Source organism: Elgaria multicarinata, chromosome 11, assembly GCF_023053635.1.
Source record: "Elgaria multicarinata webbii isolate HBS135686 ecotype San Diego chromosome 11, rElgMul1.1.pri, whole genome shotgun sequence".
NCBI lineage: Eukaryota > Metazoa > Chordata > Lepidosauria > Squamata > Anguidae > Elgaria > Elgaria multicarinata.
In genome coordinates, this window is record NC_086181.1 from 19,040,359 (window position 1) to 19,058,239 (window position 17,881).

The following is a 17,881-nucleotide window of genomic DNA, read 5'->3' on the forward strand; positions in this document are numbered from 1 at the left end:
CACAGAATGCTGAATGTCTTTTGGAAGAGATGCAAAAAAAACAACAAAAGAGGGGAATGTAATGGAGTAACCCCAAAAGAGGGCATGGCTGGCTGGAACACCGAACAGGAGCATTCACCATGCAACTTTTTTGTCGCAGGCCTCACTTGTAGACAGGATGGGTGTAAAGCAAGCTGCAGAGACTGGATGTGCTACAGAAGAGATAAGGTAAGTTCCAAGAGTTGGCTTCCGAAACAAAAAGAGCCATTTTTTCTGTCAAGGGATACTGAAGTGCTCAGGAGACAGGCACAATGCTCCTATGTTCCCTGCACGATTTCTTTTGGGCATTGCCGGCAGATGTTAAATGTAATACAACCATTATTCACCCGGACAGAAGTGGTCAAAACTGAAAGTTGAGGGAAGAGTTACTCGACATTCATGCCCAGTGAATCACCCCCAGAGAGATGCCTTTGTCTCCGCAGATTGGCAAATTTACAATAGGACCACACATCCCTGCTGACGCTGGAGGTGAAAGCAGGGGGTTTCAAACACCTCTCACAGAGTTTTAAGTGCATTTCCCGTGGGTTTCTTATTTTTGATGACCGCGTCCTCTTTCTCGGTAGGTAAGCTAGAGTTTTAAAAAGGCGCCTTCATCTGTGATACTGAAGAAAAGCAGACTGCGTCAGGCAGATTGGAGGCCTCCCTTTCCATCTGAAACAAAGGGAACAGTTCGCAGCTCCAGCATCTATAAAATAGTCTTCGCTAGACCTGCAGAACTGAACTGAGTAGGGGCGTTTCACGTGAAGTGACTTTCTTCTCCCCGCAAGCCTCGTATAAACACTGCTGAATGCGTTACGTTCAATTCTCTCCCAAGTCACAGCAGCGAAACACCAGGGGATTTGAGAATGGAGGAAAGAGGTGAGAAAGTAGTCATCCTTCAAAAGATGTAACTATGTCCAAGCGCTCTACACTGGCCATTTCTGATCCCAGGCCGGGGGGGGATATGGGAGCCAATTAAACCTTGTGGGTCCTCTGGTGTCTTACGAGATGGGAAGCAGCCCCGAAACCTTTCCCGCAACTGGCACATTTGAAGGGCTTCTCGCCCGAGTGCGTGGCCCGGTGGCGCTCCAGGTGGGCGTTGCGAGTGAAGCCTTTCCCACAGTCACGGCAGGAGAAGGGCTTATCACCGCTGTGGATGCCCTGGTGGCGTTGGAGATGCGCACTGCGGGTGAAGCGCTTGCCACAGTGCACGCAGCGGAAGGGGCGCTCCCCGGTGTGCGTGCCCTGGTGGCGGGTGACGTGGGCACTACGGGTGAAGGCCTTACCGCAGACCCCACACTCGTAGGGGCGCTCTCCCGTGTGCGTGCTGTGGTGCCGGGTCAGGTGGGAGTTGCGCCCAAAGGCTTTCCCGCAGTAGGTGCACTTGTACGGCCTCTCCCCCGAATGGGTCTCCTGGTGTCGCGCCAGGTGAGCGCTGCGGGCAAACGTCTTCCCACAGTAGCTGCAGCTGTATGGGCGGTCTTCCTCTGGCACCTGCTGCCCGAGGCGCTTCCCGCCCAAAGGGCGCTGAAGGCCGGAGTGGGTCGCGAGGTGCCGGGTCAGGTGCGAGTTGCGCCGGAAGCCTTTCCCACAGTAGGGGCACGTGTGGGACTTCTCCCCCATGGCGGCTGGTCTTCAGAAGGCTCTCGTGCAAAAAGGCTGTGCCTGCCGACAACACTTCGGCCTGACCTGGAGCGGTTAAGCCAACTTCCCCTGCCCCCAGTGCACAGTGAACGAGCGAGGGTGATCCTTTGGTCACCTGTGCTGAGGTAGCCGATTTAATTTTGTGGGTTTTTTTTTTGTTTCCTTCTAAGCCTTGTCTCAATAACTTCTCTGCAGTCCCTGGATCAGCAACGCTTTCTTTGCATTCACTGTCTATTGAGGGCAAAAAAAGAGAGCAAAAAAAAAAAGGGGGGGAGAAGAAAGGGGGAAAAAGAAAGAAAAACGCAATGAGTTGCTGCTAAAGCTGAGTAATAAGGTGGGATGAAAAGGAAATAATGGGCAGTATCCAATACTAGCATCTGTCAGCACTAAAGAAGCGAATGCTCTTACAACATGGAGCTAGCACAAGCCAGGAAACTAGCCCATTATTACTGCTTCTGGAGCAGGACAAGTCAACGGAGGTCCCTTCTGTGAGCTCCATTGATGTTTCCCAATCTAGCGCTAACTTGGGCTAGTTTCTGATGGCGCTACCTTCTGCTTTGCTAATGTTAGCTTCTGTTAGTGCCAGCAGCATTGGATATTGCCCAATATAATGTGGACTAATAAAGTTCAAGAATACTTCATCTTGATGTTTACTCCCACCCCATGACATGCACAACCCAGCATACAAAACACACATAAACTTCTAATACTGGCTCAGATATTTGGTGGAAGAGCAGTAGACAAAACCCAGCATTTTATCACATGTGATATGAAAGTTCTGTTACGATGTTGTTGTTGTTATTGTTTTATTATCAACGGTCATGATGTATATTGGACCTTTAGTTTCAGTAGAGTGGATCCAGGCTTAGTCGTGCTTCAAGCAGACCCACTGAAATCAATTGGACTTTGTTCACAAATGATTTGCCTCAATGATTTCAATAGGTCTCCTGAAAGCATGACTATGGCCATGGCTAGACCAGGCCTATCTCCCGGGATCGTCCCGGGATCAACCCTGTGCATCCAAATGACACACAGGGGATCCTGGGAGCAGGCAGGGACGACCCCTCCATTTGCCTGGGATAATCCTTAGGTCTAGCTAAGGCCAATGTCTGTATCAAAGCCAGTAAATTGTTATCTTTAAAAGACAAGATGTTGCTCAAGAACTAGCTATTTGTTATATTTATTCTTCATTTTTCAGCTAAGACTGGCACATTTCTTTAGAGCAAGCCCTTTTGAATAGTGAGCTTTACTTCCAAATAAAGATGCATATCTATATGATGACAATGACAGTCCAAGTTCCAGGATCTTTTCTCTGGAGACAAGCAGGGGAGAAGGAGCTGCAGATGAACTCAGGGGTTGGCTGATGGTAAAGATGCAAGCCATAGAAGAAGCATTTGAGTGCAATGTCTTCTGATACCAAATTAGTTTATTACAATAATGTTTGGTGGCGCTACGGGTTTCTCCCAGAAAATCCATTGCACCAGCAAATACTCTTGCTATTGTGTTAGAGGTTTCTTTTGCTGGTGCGATGTCATTTACGTCAGCAGTAGTGTTGAGCAGGATACTAATATTGATTGTTTGTAAGAGGAGGAAACCCCTTTCGCGGAAGAACGGTTATTGATTATATGTCATGTTACCAGCATGATTCAATCAACATCTTAATATGTATTAAGAGAAGCAACAAATAGTCTTCTGGTGTCTTAAAGATGAACACATTTATTCTGGCATACACATGCATGGACTTAGGGTGACCATATGAAAAGGAGTACAGGGCTCCTGTATCTTTAAAGTTGTAGAGAAAAGGGAATTTCAGCAGGTGTCACTTGCATACATTCATCACCTGGTGAAATTACCTCTTCATCACAACAGTTAAAGCTGAAGGAGCTAAACTAGAGTGACCAGATCCAAAAAAAGGCAGAGCTCCTGCAGCTTTAACTGTTGCAATGAAGAGGGAATTTCACCAGGTGCTGAATGCATACAAATAAAATTCCCTTTTCTCTACAACTGTTAAAGAGACAGGGGCCTTGTCCTCCTTTTCTTATGGTCACCCTACATGGACTATGCTATAGTTCACGAAAGCTTATGCTAGTATAAGGGTGCAATCCTATCCGGACACTCATCAGCCTCCAAACTCAGAGGCTGACGGGCATCCTATGCACAGTGGGAGGAGCACAGAGGCATTTTGCCTGTCTACCTAAGGTTCTGCAGAGGGGGAAGAAAGGAGGTTGGGGAGGCCTAAGGATAGCAAGTCTCTCTGCTTCCCCAATCCCCTCCCCTCCCACAGAACTGCCCCCTTTCCGTCCTCTCCAAGGTTGCTATTGAGAGCTCAGAGAGGCATCCTGAATGGATCTCTCCATGCCAGCTGCGAGGGGGAGGGGAAGAAACTTGGACTCCTGGGTCTGAGATCAGAGCACTGTCTCTGATCTCGGATTCAGGAATCCGAACTATCCTATGCACACACCCCAATGCTGTCTAGGAGCCATAAGACTGCTGTCTAAGGATGTCACTCCTGGATTGTGCCTTAAATCTGTTAAGTCTTTAAGGTGCCACAAGACTCTTTGCTAATATTGCTGCACTTGGCTAACATGGATACCCCTATGGAAATTACTAAGAAAAGATAAGCAATTGGCAAGATACTTTTGCAAAGCAAATTCTCATGTTATTATATATTGGAGCAAAAGTATAAAGCAGATTTTTCTTCTTTACTGTAATTTTTGTTCTATTCTTAGTTGTATTTTTTTCCCATTTCAAGGCTTGTTAACTTGACTGCACATCCAAGGGGTCCCTTGATCATGATTACAAATCTGCAGGTGAAGATTTGTCTGGTTAATTTAAATCAACATGAGAAACCATTGTTGGCTTTCCTAAGCTATAGTCCTTTGAGTTTATAGAAAGAGGAGGATGCCCACATCTCGAGTTTTCAACTTTTGTGTGGCTAGCTCTCCTGCAAGCTCTGGTGTGCTTGCAAATGTATTCCTCAGCAATTGAAGCCTTGATGGGCCATGGGTTTACCAAACATAGCTTATTTAAGAGGTATCCATTTTGTCAGACCCATCATCCTACTCTCCATCACCAGCACTTATTATCTCCACAAAGCTCCAAAGCCCCCACCACCACCAAAAAAACCTTTTGAGGTTGATGGTAACATTTGAAATTTTGAGAGGGTGTCATGGGCACTGCCACAAAATGGTTGCAATTGGGGGGGATTTGGCCATTTATAAAATAGGGTGACCCTATGAAAAGGAGGACAGGGCTCCTGTATCTTTAACAGTTGCCTAGAAAAGGGGATTTCAGCAGGTGTCATTTGTATGTATGGAGAACCTAGTGAAATCCCCTCTTCATCACAACAGTGAAAGCTGCAGGAGCTATACTAGAGCGACCAGATTTAAAAGAGGGCAGGTCTCTTGCAGCTTTAACTGGTGTGATGAAGAGGAAATTTCACCAGGTTCCCCATATATACAAATGACACCTGCTGAAATTCCTTTTTCTATGCAACTGTTAAAGATACAGGAGCCCTGTCCTCCTTTTCATACGGTCACCCTACATAAAATGGCTGCCCATGGTGGGCATAATCACAAAACACTCATTTCCCACAAGGCAAACTGGTAAGACTCAAAAGAAAAGTAACTTGCCCAAGAACTGAAGTTCAAGGTGGAGGTAGGGTCTGAGCAACAAAACACAAAACCAGTCCTTTGGCCTCAAATAAATACGGTGTTGGAGTGAAGCCCTTTGTGTTGTACCAAGCCAGCCTCCCAGTTTAAAAAAGAGTTGGTTTTTTTGAAGATCTATAAAAATAAAATAAAAATCAGGAGAGGCAGGAAGCCCGGCATGTGCCAAGAGAAGTATCCATGGACACATCGGTTAATACGGGCACCACACTGGAGACCCTATAATTAAATGTACACATTATGGTTACAACTTGGAACAATTCAGAGTAAAACTAAAAGGAAAGGTGCTTTGAAGCAGCCACATGCAGCCCAATCCTACGCATCTTTACTCAGAATTAGGCCGCACTTGAGTTGAATGGGACTGCCAAACATGCAAAGGGTTGCAACCCTAAATTGAGCAAGAATGATAATTTCAAAAGGATTGCATCTTCCTGGAGCTCTTTGCCTTTTCCTCATGCCTCTGGCTGGCAGTAGCGTCCCCTCACCACTCCTTCAAATTGATTTTGAAAGACATCTTTTTTCAGACATGTCTTTACTGAACCACAATCCCAGCACCTGTACTGCCCCTGTTCCTCTCCCTACCCCCATTGTCACCAAACATCTGTCAACCTCTCCCATCGAATGGCCATCGAATATGGACTGCATGCTCTCTAGACAGGACCATATCACCCTGTTTTGTATAGCGCCTAGCACACCGCTAGTGCTAAATAGCCATTCTTTTAAATTCTATATACAGTAGCATCACTGCATCTGATGGTGACTGCATGTGATTTATCAGTGATAAATCACATGCAGAAGTCCCCAGGTTAATTTCCTAGCTTCTCCAATTAAAGAGATCAGTTATGAGGTCCTGGGAAAGACCTGAGACCTGGAGCACTGCTGCCAGTCACAGTAGATAACACTGGGCTAGATGGATAGTCTGATCTGGGATAAGGCAGTTTCCTATACAAACAGTTACATAAAGAAATAGGTCCCTGCCTCAATGAGCTTACAATATAAATCAAATCTTAAACAATATGTAAACAAATTGTGCTTGAGAGGTTTGGGTTGTATCCAACAAGTTAGGAACATAGAAAGCTGTGTAATACTGAGTCAGACATTGTTCCACATAGCCCAGTATTGTCAACACTGACCGGCAGCTGCTCTCCAGGGTTTCAGGCAGGGTTCCTTCCCAGCCCTTACCTGGAGAAGTCGGAGTTCAAACCTGGAACCTTCTGTATACAAAGCATTACTCTACCACTGAGCCCCAGCTCCTCCACAGTTATATCCAATGTCAGTCTAATGCAAGTCTCATTCATTTCAATGGGTTTACTTGAGGATGGCTAGCATTGGCTACAACCCACCGTTTGTGGGTAAAGAATGAACCAAGCATTCTTGTAACACATCACAAATGCAACATTAGACAGTTGGATGTATGCATCCTTTGTGTATTACACCTTAGGGATCAGAGTTGCAGTCAGAGGATGAAATGGAATAACCCGCAATAAAGTCGTAAGAACATAAGAAGAGCCATCCTGGGTCAGACCAAGGGTCCATCTAGTCTAGCATTCTGTTCACACCGGGGCCAACCAGCTGCCCAAGGGAAACTCACAAACAGGATCTGAGTACAACGGCATCCTCCCACCCATCTCCCCCAGCAACTGCTGCAAGTAGGCATCACTGTCTCTGAGGCTGGAGGTACCATATAGCCATCAGGACTACTAGCCATTGATAGCCTTCTCGTCCAGGACCTCTCACCCCCTTTTAAAGCCAGTATTCAAAATCCCGCCCAAGCCTGGGCCGTTCTCTGCCGCAGAAATGGAGGGGAAGGAAGAAACACAAAGGGAAAGGCAGAAAGACAAATCGAAGGGAGATCTCCCTCCTCTAAACTGATCTGGGGATCGGAGAAGAAACGGGGGCGGGGGGGTTGCCCTTCACTGGCATTTCCCCATAAATGGGTGTTTTCATGCAAACTCCCTTCCCTTCCTTGCCCCATAGATCGGACTCCACCCTGTATCCATCTTGGGAGCTCTCACCGATGCAGCCCCAACGCAGGGATCCGGAAAGGGTTTGCGCGCCTTTGGCAGGCACATTCCAACCTCGGCAGGCCTGGGAGGGAAAGAGCCACCCCCTCCGTGCGTGTGTGTGGGCAGTGGCGGGTTCATGCACAGGAAAGGACCCCTCCGTGCATCCTGTCCCCCACCCCCACCCCGCTTTGCACCGACAGCTCCAGCTCGATGGTTTTAACTCTCTTCCTGCCAACGATCAAGGGGAAAGAAAGCAATGCATGCTATATGCGACCAGTGTGCGTGTGCGCGTGAAAATGAGAACGCAGGCTCCGACCGTTTGCAAACTCTTTCACAGACGTGAGATGCGACGATCATGATGATAACAATGGCCTGGTTCAGACAACACGCTAAACCACGCTTCTTAACCACAAAATGGCATTCCCTTAACTATTTTGTGGTTAAGCAGCATGGTTTAGCGTGTTGTCTGAACCAGGCCAATGTGTTTTTCATTGGCCCCATTCAAAAGACATCTTAAAGCATGGTTTTAACCACAGTGGTTAAGCCAGAAAGCCAAGCTGTGTTCCGAAGACACCTTAAACCAAATGATGATGAATAAAACTTTTGTAAACCACCCAGAGAGCTTCAGCTATGGGTGATATATATATGAAATAAAATAAATAAATAAAAAGCTTTATTTACTGTGGTTTAAGTTGTCTTCTGAACATGGCCTGGCTTTCTGGCTTAACCACCATAGTTAAAGCCATGGTTCAAGCTGTCTTCTGAATGGGCCCACTGTGTTTTAATTTATTTGCATATAGGGGTTTTTATCAGTGACTATAAGCTGCCTCGAGTGCCATTTTTGATAGAAAGGCAGGAGACAAATCTAATAAATACAAAATCCATAAGATGATTAGTTAAGGTTTTTTTTTTTTTTTAAATCCTAGTTCGAATACTGAGATAACATCAGTCTTTCAGGATAATAACACTGGCCTGCCTTAAAGGGTTGATTTACAGATTACTAAACTGATGTGGTGTATGCATGTGAACAGCTTCGAGCACACTGAAGCTGCAATACTGTACCCACTTACCTGGGAGTAAGCTTCATTGAAATCAATGAGATGTATAGGACACAATGTCAAGGGCGATGTAGACTTTTAAAATGGATAGTAGCTTTCGTTGGATAATAAGAACAGCTCCGCATGCTTCCAGACACTAAGGGGCGATAGAGAACGTGTTGTATCAAAAGACACTTGTTCATCCACCTTGTTATCCTACAGTTTGAATTGGCTCTTTTCTCCTATTCCCTCACTTTCCTTTTCCTCTTTTTTGCCTCTGCAACAGGCAACGTGCTCTCCCCCTGAAGGAAGCAAGTAACCATATCTCATGTCTTCATGTACTCACGCTCATGCACCCAGCTTTTAACACTGTTAGATAGACTTCATTGACAATGTGTTTAAAAGCACTAATAAAGTAAAGATGCAATCCCTTCCATGTTTAGACATGGTTGGCTGGAGGGATGCTTGGAGCTGTATGACTTTTTCTGTCGAAACATTCATAGGATTGCACCCTAAGTTGAGTTGAACTTATAGACTGGCTCTAGCCTGCATTTATTCACTAATAAATACTATGCTACCGCGCTTTCTTTGTATAAGGCAACTGTGCTGTAAGTCACATTAGACCATCCAATAGTTTAAAAATTTGAACTGTTTTAATGTTCATGCTTTTACTGTTTTAAGGTTTGAGTTTGTTGAAAGTTACCTTGATTACTTTTTTAGCAGACAAGATGGTATGTACATGTAGCAGACAAGATGGTATGTACATGTTGAAATTAAACAAACAAATAAAGTTCTATATAAACTGAAATCAAACTTTTCATTACAGAATGTTTGAAGTTACAAGTCAAAGGAGAGGTAAGCAACCTGGTGCCCTACAGATGTTTAGGAAGGCAACTCCCTTAATTCCTAATCACTGGCCATGCTGGCTGGGCCTGATGGGAGTTGTAGTTCAAAACATATGGAGGGCACCAAGTTGCCTACTCCTGAGTTGAGACACATAGGCAGTGAAGCAGCTTACCTTGTTCCTTGGACAGCTGTGTAACTTTGCTTGAATCCTTTGCTTATCAAACAAAAGGCTCTTCCAGCCTGTGTGAAACCACGTCCATTTGCTATCAGTGGAGGCTGGTGGTTCCTATTTCAGTGGGGCCGGGAATACCCTCTGGGTTTCAATCAGAACCAGACAGAACACTGAAAAAACCAATCCAGCACTTTGAAAGCTCCTTTAGAGTTCTGATAGTTCAGACTGAAACTTTGAGCAGATTGATCCATTCTTTATTATTTATTTAAGGATTTTTATGCCGCCATTCAGCCAAAAAAGGCTCTCACGGCGGCTTACAAAAGTATTTCTTCTTATTATTATTTTTATTTTATTTATTTATTTATTTATTTATTTATTTATTTATTTATATAGCACCATCTATGTACATGGTGCTGTACAGAGTAAAACAGTAAATAGCAAGACCCTGCCGCATAGGCTTACATTCTATTAAAATCATAGTAAAGCGATAAGGAGGGGAAGAGAATGCAAACAGGCACAGGGTAGGGTAAAACTAACAGTATAAAGTCCAAACAGCATCAAATTTAAAAAGCTTTAGGAAAAGTTTTTAGCTGAGCTTTAAAAGCTGCGATTGAACTTGTGGATCTCAGATGTTCTGGAAGAGCGTCAGTAGTTAGACAGAGATAGCCTATCAAGAGTAGGTTTCTTGAGGATGGGAGAGACTGTAGCATGTTTAAAAGCAGAAGGAAATGAACCAGAGGACAGAGAAGTCTTGACAGTCCCTGCCCACAGGCTTACAATCTAAAAGACATGACACAAAAGGAAAGGGGATTGGGAGGGAGGAGGAGGAGGGGGGAAAGGAAAGCAAATTCAGGCACTACAATCTTAGTTGTAAAGTTCAGCAGTTACAGTTGACAGCAGGAGGGAGGGGGCTCTCAGGTGGAGCTGGACCCAGGCATGGTGGAAAGGTGCCTGGCTGCTGCTTCCTCCCTCACTGGTGGCCTTATATATTTAAAGATATATTTTGTTCTAAATTTTAAATTTTGATCTAAAAGTGGAGGACTGAGTTGATAGAAGATAGAAAATAGAATGTATACACACACACACACACACACACACAAATTCTATCAACTCAGTCCTCCACTTTTAGAACAAAATTTAAAGCCCTAAACATTGTGGACTTTCCTCAGAGTAGGAGCCCCAGTCCTCTGATTGGGTCTACAGTATTACTTCTTGTTTGACATGTAAAGAATCAAGCTGTTAATTATCAAACTATCAGAGAACAGCATGTATCTTAGGCCCATAGCCATTGTGAAAGTTTGAGGCCTCCGGAGGCAAGGTAATAAACTCAGGCCTAGAGGTTTGGAGTTTTCTGTTGGGAGGGGATATCCTTGAGAGGAGTAGTTTCATTTCTCCAGTTAAGGTTCATTCCCTGGTTAAGTTTCATTCCCCCCAAAAACAGAACTTTACTTTCTGTTTTGGGCACAGAGGGCATAAAAGAATGAGACAGACCAAAACCAGAGGGAGACCAGGGCCAGAGAAAGACCAGAGCTTGTGGAAGGAGCAGAAAGAAGCAGCTTAGGGTAGAAAACATGCTTCTTTTTTCCTTTTAAGGCCTTTGCATCACTCAGCTTTATTGACTAAATACTTCTATTGTAATTTGCTCATTTTACTTTACTAGTAAACTGGTGCTTTAAGCCACAAGTGTCTGAAGTGCTACTCACCCCACATGCACAGCCTAATCCAAGGGAAGAGGGAGGTAAAAAGAAGGAAGGTGGGACTCTTAAGGAGGCAGAGATCCTTAAAGAGTTGTTCAGGGAGTCCAGGTCATAGAACAAACACTGACAGCCAGAGTTGGGAGCTGAGAGAGCTTGCCTCTTTTTTTCTAGAAAGTGGGCAGCTCTGTATTTTCTTTGGGTGTCCCCCCACCCCAACACAGCTGGCTTCTGTCACCTGTTGGAAGGACTAAAGCAACCACTAGTCAATTCAAACACTCTGACAAGCCTTACCCAATCTGCCCCACCCCGATATGTCAGACTACTCCTGGTGACTGTGGATGATGGGAGTTGTAGTCCAACACACCTGGAGGGTGCCAGATTAGGGAAGAATGCCCCACTTCACCTTCTGGAGAATTCCCTTTGTTTTAGCTCCCCACCACCACATGCCTTTTGTTTTAGCGAGAACTCACCAGCCTTACTTTGCTTTATCTTTTATCTGAGGAATGCTAGGATTTGTGGGACTCCCCCCCCCCCCCCGGTCTAAACAATGATTGGATTGTCCCCTGGATCAGTCACGGTGTCCAAATAACCGGCAGCTTTGGGTAGTGAGGACCCATATAGGTCCATCTCATTTTCCTCTTTGCAGAACTGGGTTGTAGTGCTGCTGTTCTTCCCTTTCCACCCCCTTCCAGGCAGCTGCCCCCACATGTATCTACCCCTGACAAGCAGCCTGCACCTTCTTGCTGCTGTTCCGAAATGGGAAACCCAAACCCAGGTGAGACCTCAGAGGAGGAGGACTGGGATCCCACAGCCGACCCCTCCCACAGAAGAATTGGGGGGGGGCAATATGAGGAGCCCTGTTGCAGAGATGCCTCACTTGAGATCTTCTATCCTGAGCCCTCCTATACTGAGCTCTGCCTTGGTTCTGGACTCAGCTCCCTCATCTCATGGCTCTCCAGTGCACTAGTGGTTGACCAGGTGGGAAACTTTGTCATCAGAGAGTTTGCCTAGGGTCTACTCGGGAGGAGGGTTAAAGTCCAGCTGCAACTGCTGAACCAAGAAGAGAGATAGCTGACAGCATGTACCGTATATAAGTTGTCTTCTCCCAGACTGTTGCTGTATTAACAGCTCTCTTCAAGCCATTTTTCCAGTTCTGTGCACTGAACAGGCGCAGTTAGTTATGAAAAGAGGGGTCTGGTTATGTAGAATGGGGAAATAAATGGGAGAAGGTTATATACAGCAGTAGAGACTGGATTTTGCAGGACCTTTACAAATGATTCCTTCTGTGACTCCATCTCCATGAGTGTGCACCTTTCCTTGATACAACCACCATCTATTTGCTTGGCCTCTCTCTCTGAGCCCAATCCACACCACTAACCAGAAGGCAGGAGCAAAGGAAGTGGAAGCTGCCCAAGGGAGCTTTGGCTATTGGGCGGTATAAAATGCAATAAATAAATCAATACATAGAAAATGACAAGAATATAACAAGACAAGAAGCACACACAAACAAAAAATAATTTAGTATCTTTATATAGAGAATGCATAAACAATCCACAATAGGTACAACATGAATATCAATATGTTGAATAGTAACATTCCGTTAAGCAATTCACCAAACTATAACTAAGCTAAGAACAATAAATAAAGCCAATTAAACTATAATATCTTACAGGAGGCAAAGGAATACCCGGTGAAGACAATGTTGCCTTGGCTGACTTTAAGCCTAGATGTGGGTGGGAGAGAGAGAGAGAGAATGAATGAACTATTTGGAATAAGGAAAGGGCTAGGTAGATCCCAGTTTTTAAAATATAACACATTTATAAAATGTGTAACCTGGCTGCAATCCTATATCATTTACCTGGGATTATGTTCCATTGAACTCAATGGGACTTACTTCTGAGTAGGCATATATAAGATTGCACTATATAGTTTTTAATAGCCCCTTTGGTGCCACCCAGACAAACTATTGCTCCTTCTTTTCCTTATTTCAGCCTTCAGACTGACCCTTGTCCCAGCATGCCAATTTTGATCCCCTCAATTTATGATTGTTTTTTCCCACCAGAACTCCCTTTGTTCAAATTTATGGCTGGCTTGATACGATTATGGGAGGAGAGGACAATTTTCCGCTGCTTCTCCAAGAACATGTGCTCATCAGAGGCATTCTCAAATTGGTTTGGAGCTGTAGCAGTAGAGTTCAGGGGACAGGAACAGGGAGTGGCCAACCAGGCTCCAGAGATGTTATCTGTAACATTGATTTACTTCAGGGGCAGACAGACTTCAGGCTTGCAGGATTTGCTTTATTGTTGCTGTTTTTACAGGAACTTTGAGATCCACCGACCATAGCCAACTGCAAAAGACATCCACTTAAAATTAAGGAATTCCGAGCCCAGGAGTTTGTTTTGATCGCTAGAACTGAATGGAGTTCTCAGTCCTACACAAAAATTGATTCCTTGTAACTCCCTCCATCTTTTTATTTTTTTCCAGCGGTATTATTATTATTATTATTATTAATTTATATAGCACCATCAATGTACATGGTGCTGTACAGAGTAAAACAGTAAATAGCAAGACCCTGCCGCATAGGCTTACATTCTAATAAAATCATAGTAAAGCAATAAGGAGGGGAAGAGAATGCAAACAGGCACTGGGTAGGGTAAAACTAACAGTATAGAGTCCAAACAACATCAGGTTTTAAAAGCTTTAGGAAAAAGAAAAGTTTTTAGCTGAGCTTTAAAAGCTGCGATTGAACTTGTGGATCTCAGATGTTCTGGAAGAGCGTTCCAGGCGTAAGGGGCAGCAGAAGAAAATGGACGAAGCCGAGCAAGGGAAGTAGAGACCTTTGGGCAGGTGAGAAACATGGCATCAGAGGAACGAAGAGCACGAGCGGGGCAATAGTGTGAGATGAGAGAGGAGAGATAGGAAGGAGCTAGACCGTGAAAAGCTTTGAAGGTCAACAGAAGAAGTTTATATTGGATTCTGAAGTGAATTGGAAGCCAATGAAGAGATTTCAGAAGTGGAGTAACATGATCAGAGCGGCGAGCCAAGAAGATGATCTTAGCAGCAGAGTGGTGGACCGAGACCAACGGACTGATGTGAGAAGGAAGGCAGGCCAGTGAGAAGAAGGTTGCAGTAGTCCAACCGAGAAATAACCAGTGTATCCTAGCTCCTTCCTATCTCTCCTCTCTCATCTCACACTCTTCGTTCTTCGTTCCTCTGATGCCATGTTTCTCGCCATGTTTCTTGCATTCTCTTCCCCTCCTTATTGCTTTACTATGATTTTATTAGAATGTAAGCCTATGCGGCAGGGTCTTGCTATTTACTGTTTTACTCTGTACAGCACCATGTACATTGATGGTGCTATATAAATAAATAAATAAATAATAATAATAATAATAATAATAATAACATAACCATGATTTAATCACACTCATTAATCATTTACTGCAAAAGGGTTAGCAGCCTAACCATGGCTTAGCATGTTTTCTGAACAGGTGAATCTGAGTGGATCTGAGCCTCAACTAACAGCAGGTTGCAGCATCTTGTTACCCAACCCAATCTGGGGCTAGGTGCTAGGGCCACACTGCCCAGGGTCTGAGTTGGACACATAGGCACAGCCACACATTAATCTCTGGCTGAGTTCAGACAACACACTAATCAACAGTTGTTTCCCATTCCGTTCCTATTACCTCCCCCCCAATTGATTAGCGTGTCGTCCGAACTCAGGCTCTCCTTTCCTCAGTTCTGCCTCTCTCATTTTGAAGCAAACGTAAGGAGTGGCAAGCTACAGTGAAGAGCATGTGAAGAAACATTAACAATCTCAGATATGCAGATGACACCACTTTGATGGCTGAAAGCGAGGAGGAGCTGAGGAGCCTTATGACGAAGGTGAAAGAAGAAAGTGCAAAAGCTGGGTTGCAGTTAAACCTCAGAAAAACCAAGATTATGGCAACCAGCTTGATTGATAACTGGCAAATAGAGGGAGAAAACGTGGAGGCAGTTACAGACTTTGTGTTTCTGGGTGCAAAGATTACTGCAGACGCTGATTGCAGCCAGGAAATCAGAAGATGTTTACTTCTTGGGAGGAGAGCAATGACAAATCTTGATAAAATAGTTAAGAGCAGAGACACCACACTGACAACAAAGGTCCGCATAGTCAAAGCAATGGTATTCCCCATAGTAACCTATGGCTGCGAGAGCTGGACCACAAGGAAAGCTGAGCGAAGGAAGATAGATGCTTTTGAACTGTGGTGTTGGAGGGAAATTCGGAGAGTGCCTTGGACTGCAAGAAGATCAAACCAGTCCATACCCCAGGAAATAAAGCCAGACTGCTCACTTGAGGGAATGGTATTAAAGGCAAAACTGAAGTACTTTGGCCACATAATGAGAAGACAGGATACCCTGGAGAAGAGGCTGATGCTAGGGAAAGTGGAAGGCAAAAGGAAGAGGGGCCGACCAAGGGCAAGATGGATGGATGATATTCTGGAGGTGACAGACTTGACCTTGGGGGAGCTAGGGGTGGCAACGGCGAAAAGAAAACTCTGGCGTGGGCTGGTCCATGAAGTCACGAAGAGTCAGAAGCGACTGAACGAATAAACAACAAACCCTCTTCAAAAAACCCAGCTTGACTGAGGGGACCGGAATATCATCAGACTGCCTGTAGTTGTAAATGCCCCACTTAAATGACTCCAATATTCCCTAAACAGCTGAATTAGTTATTTGCCATTCAGTCTATACAGCGTTAGCCAGTATCAACCTTCACAACATCAGAAAGCATTTTCCATATTTATTTATTTTTGCTGGAAGCAAAATAAAAAGTAATGGTGTGGGTGGAAGGGAGTTAGAAGAGGAAAGGCTGGGAGGGGAGAGGGGGGAGTTGCCTAATGCAATCAGGAGAGGAGCAGCAGCAATGCAAAGCCATTTTTGCTAAGCAAGTGTTCCCATTGATAAAACAAAACCAAAAAAAACCCAAGTTTTCCTTAAAAGGAACTACGAAGCCTCAGCTATATGGGTTTGGTCTAGAGCTGAAAGGATTACCTGGCTGGAAGGGGGAAAGTGCCTGCTGGTTTTTCTTTCACTGACTGAGTTAATCAGCTCTCTGAAAGGCAGTAAGTAGCCCAACTGGAAGCAAAATAAAAAAGTAATGGTATGGGTGGAAGGGAGTTAGAAGAAAAAAGCATGGATGACTGAGAGAGAGGGAGAGAGAGGGGGGGGGAGAGAATTGCCTAAAGGGATCACAAGAGGGGTAACCATAGGAATGCTAAACACATGGAGGTTTTCTTTAAAAGGAGCTATGGGGTCTAATTGGCAACTGAAAGGATTACCTGGCAGGAAGGGGAAACACAACCTGCACATTAGCAGCAGCTGGTCAGGAGACTTTTTCTTTAACTGACAGAGTCACTCTGCTCTCCCTGCAGGAATAGCCCTACTTCAACAGGCAGGCAAGCAGGCTGAGGAAAGAAAGCGCGCCTTTTTCTACTGCTCCTCCTCTGCACAGGCGCAATATAACACCAGTCAAAGGGAGTGACACAGCTGAGCCTGTGCAGGAGCGGCAGTTCTTTGCAAAAGGCATGCACACCTCTTTCTCTTCTGCCACAGGTACGCTGCTCAAGGCACCATTTTAGAAATCAAACGGCCAGACTGGGAATCCGGGATTCTTGCCCAGACAGTCAGGTCATTTTAGACAGTCACAGTGGGGAAAGAAGCTGTTGTGGCTACTTTCCCTGCTCCCACAATTGCCATTTGCATAATTTCCCTTGCTGCAGCCTGGGTTGGCGTGTTGTCCAAAACACAGCATGCAGCATGGCATGCAGCACAGCAGGAGTGGTTTTACACTACAACTTCTACTGCATGTCATAGATTATAGGGTGGGTACAATCTATGGCTTGCGGTAGAGGTTGTAGTGTGAAGCCACCCGTGCTGTGCCACACGCTGGGTTCGAATGACACACCAACCCACACTGCAGCAAGGAATTATGTAAATAGCAGTCACATACATGGCACTTGCGGGGCAGGGGGAGGCCACAATGATTTCTTTTCCCATCCCGATAGTTTGAACAAGTCTTTAGATGTTTCGCCCAGTTAGAAAAGCTAAGCATTCATGTAGGAACCTTGAATCAGATATCCTTTTGTCCGGGTTCCTCCTCTGACCTGGATCCCCTGAGCAACTTCTGAAGGATCTCTTCCTCCTTAAGAGTCCCACCTTCCTTCTTTTTACCTTCTTCTTCCTAGTAGCATGGGGTTTAGGCTGTAGATGTGGGGGAGTGATACTCAAGACACTTCAGGTTAAGTACAACAATTTACTAATAACGTAAAACAAACACCTTACAACTAAAGGTATTTAGTCAATAGAGTTGAGTGATACAAAGGCATTAAAAGAAAATAAAAGTTGCAAAACCGCAAGTTTTTACCCTAAGCTTCACCTAGACTTCTTCAAGCTGCATCTTTCTCTTTCTTCCTTATGGTCCGATCTTCCCTGACTCTCATCTGGCTGGTTCTCTCACTCTTTTATACCCCTTTCTCCCAAAACTGTTCCCGCTTTAAAGAAGTGAAACTTAACTGGAGAAATGATACTTAACCAGGGAATGTCTCAGGAATAGCCCCTCCCAACAGAAAAACTCCAGACCTCTAGGTCTGAGTTTATGACTTTGCCTTTATAGGCCTCAAACCTTCATACCTATCCTTGGCTTTTGCATCTAAAAAATGATAACAATGCCTTCCATCATAGAAATGTTGTCATTTGTCTGAGCATATTTCAGGTATGCTAAGAATGCAAAGAAGTAAATGATGGCCTATGG

The 17,881-nt window shown here is 44.8% G+C and overlaps 1 protein-coding gene across 1 annotated transcript in view; it reads right to left on the minus strand.

Moving 5' to 3' along the window:
• The window catches only part of LOC134406662 (zinc finger protein 436-like), a 38,094-nt gene extending 30,664 nt beyond the window's left edge, over positions 1 to 7,430 (minus strand). The window contains exons 1-2 of the mRNA XM_063138180.1: positions 7,346 to 7,430; positions 997 to 1,889 (exon numbers count right to left, since the gene is read on the minus strand). Of these exons, the coding sequence (XP_062994250.1) occupies positions 997 to 1,641 (645 nt within the window). The 5' untranslated portion in view covers positions 1,642 to 1,889; positions 7,346 to 7,430. The remainder of the gene's footprint in view (positions 1 to 996; positions 1,890 to 7,345) is intronic.
• Between the last annotated feature and the right edge of the window lie 10,451 nt (positions 7,431 to 17,881).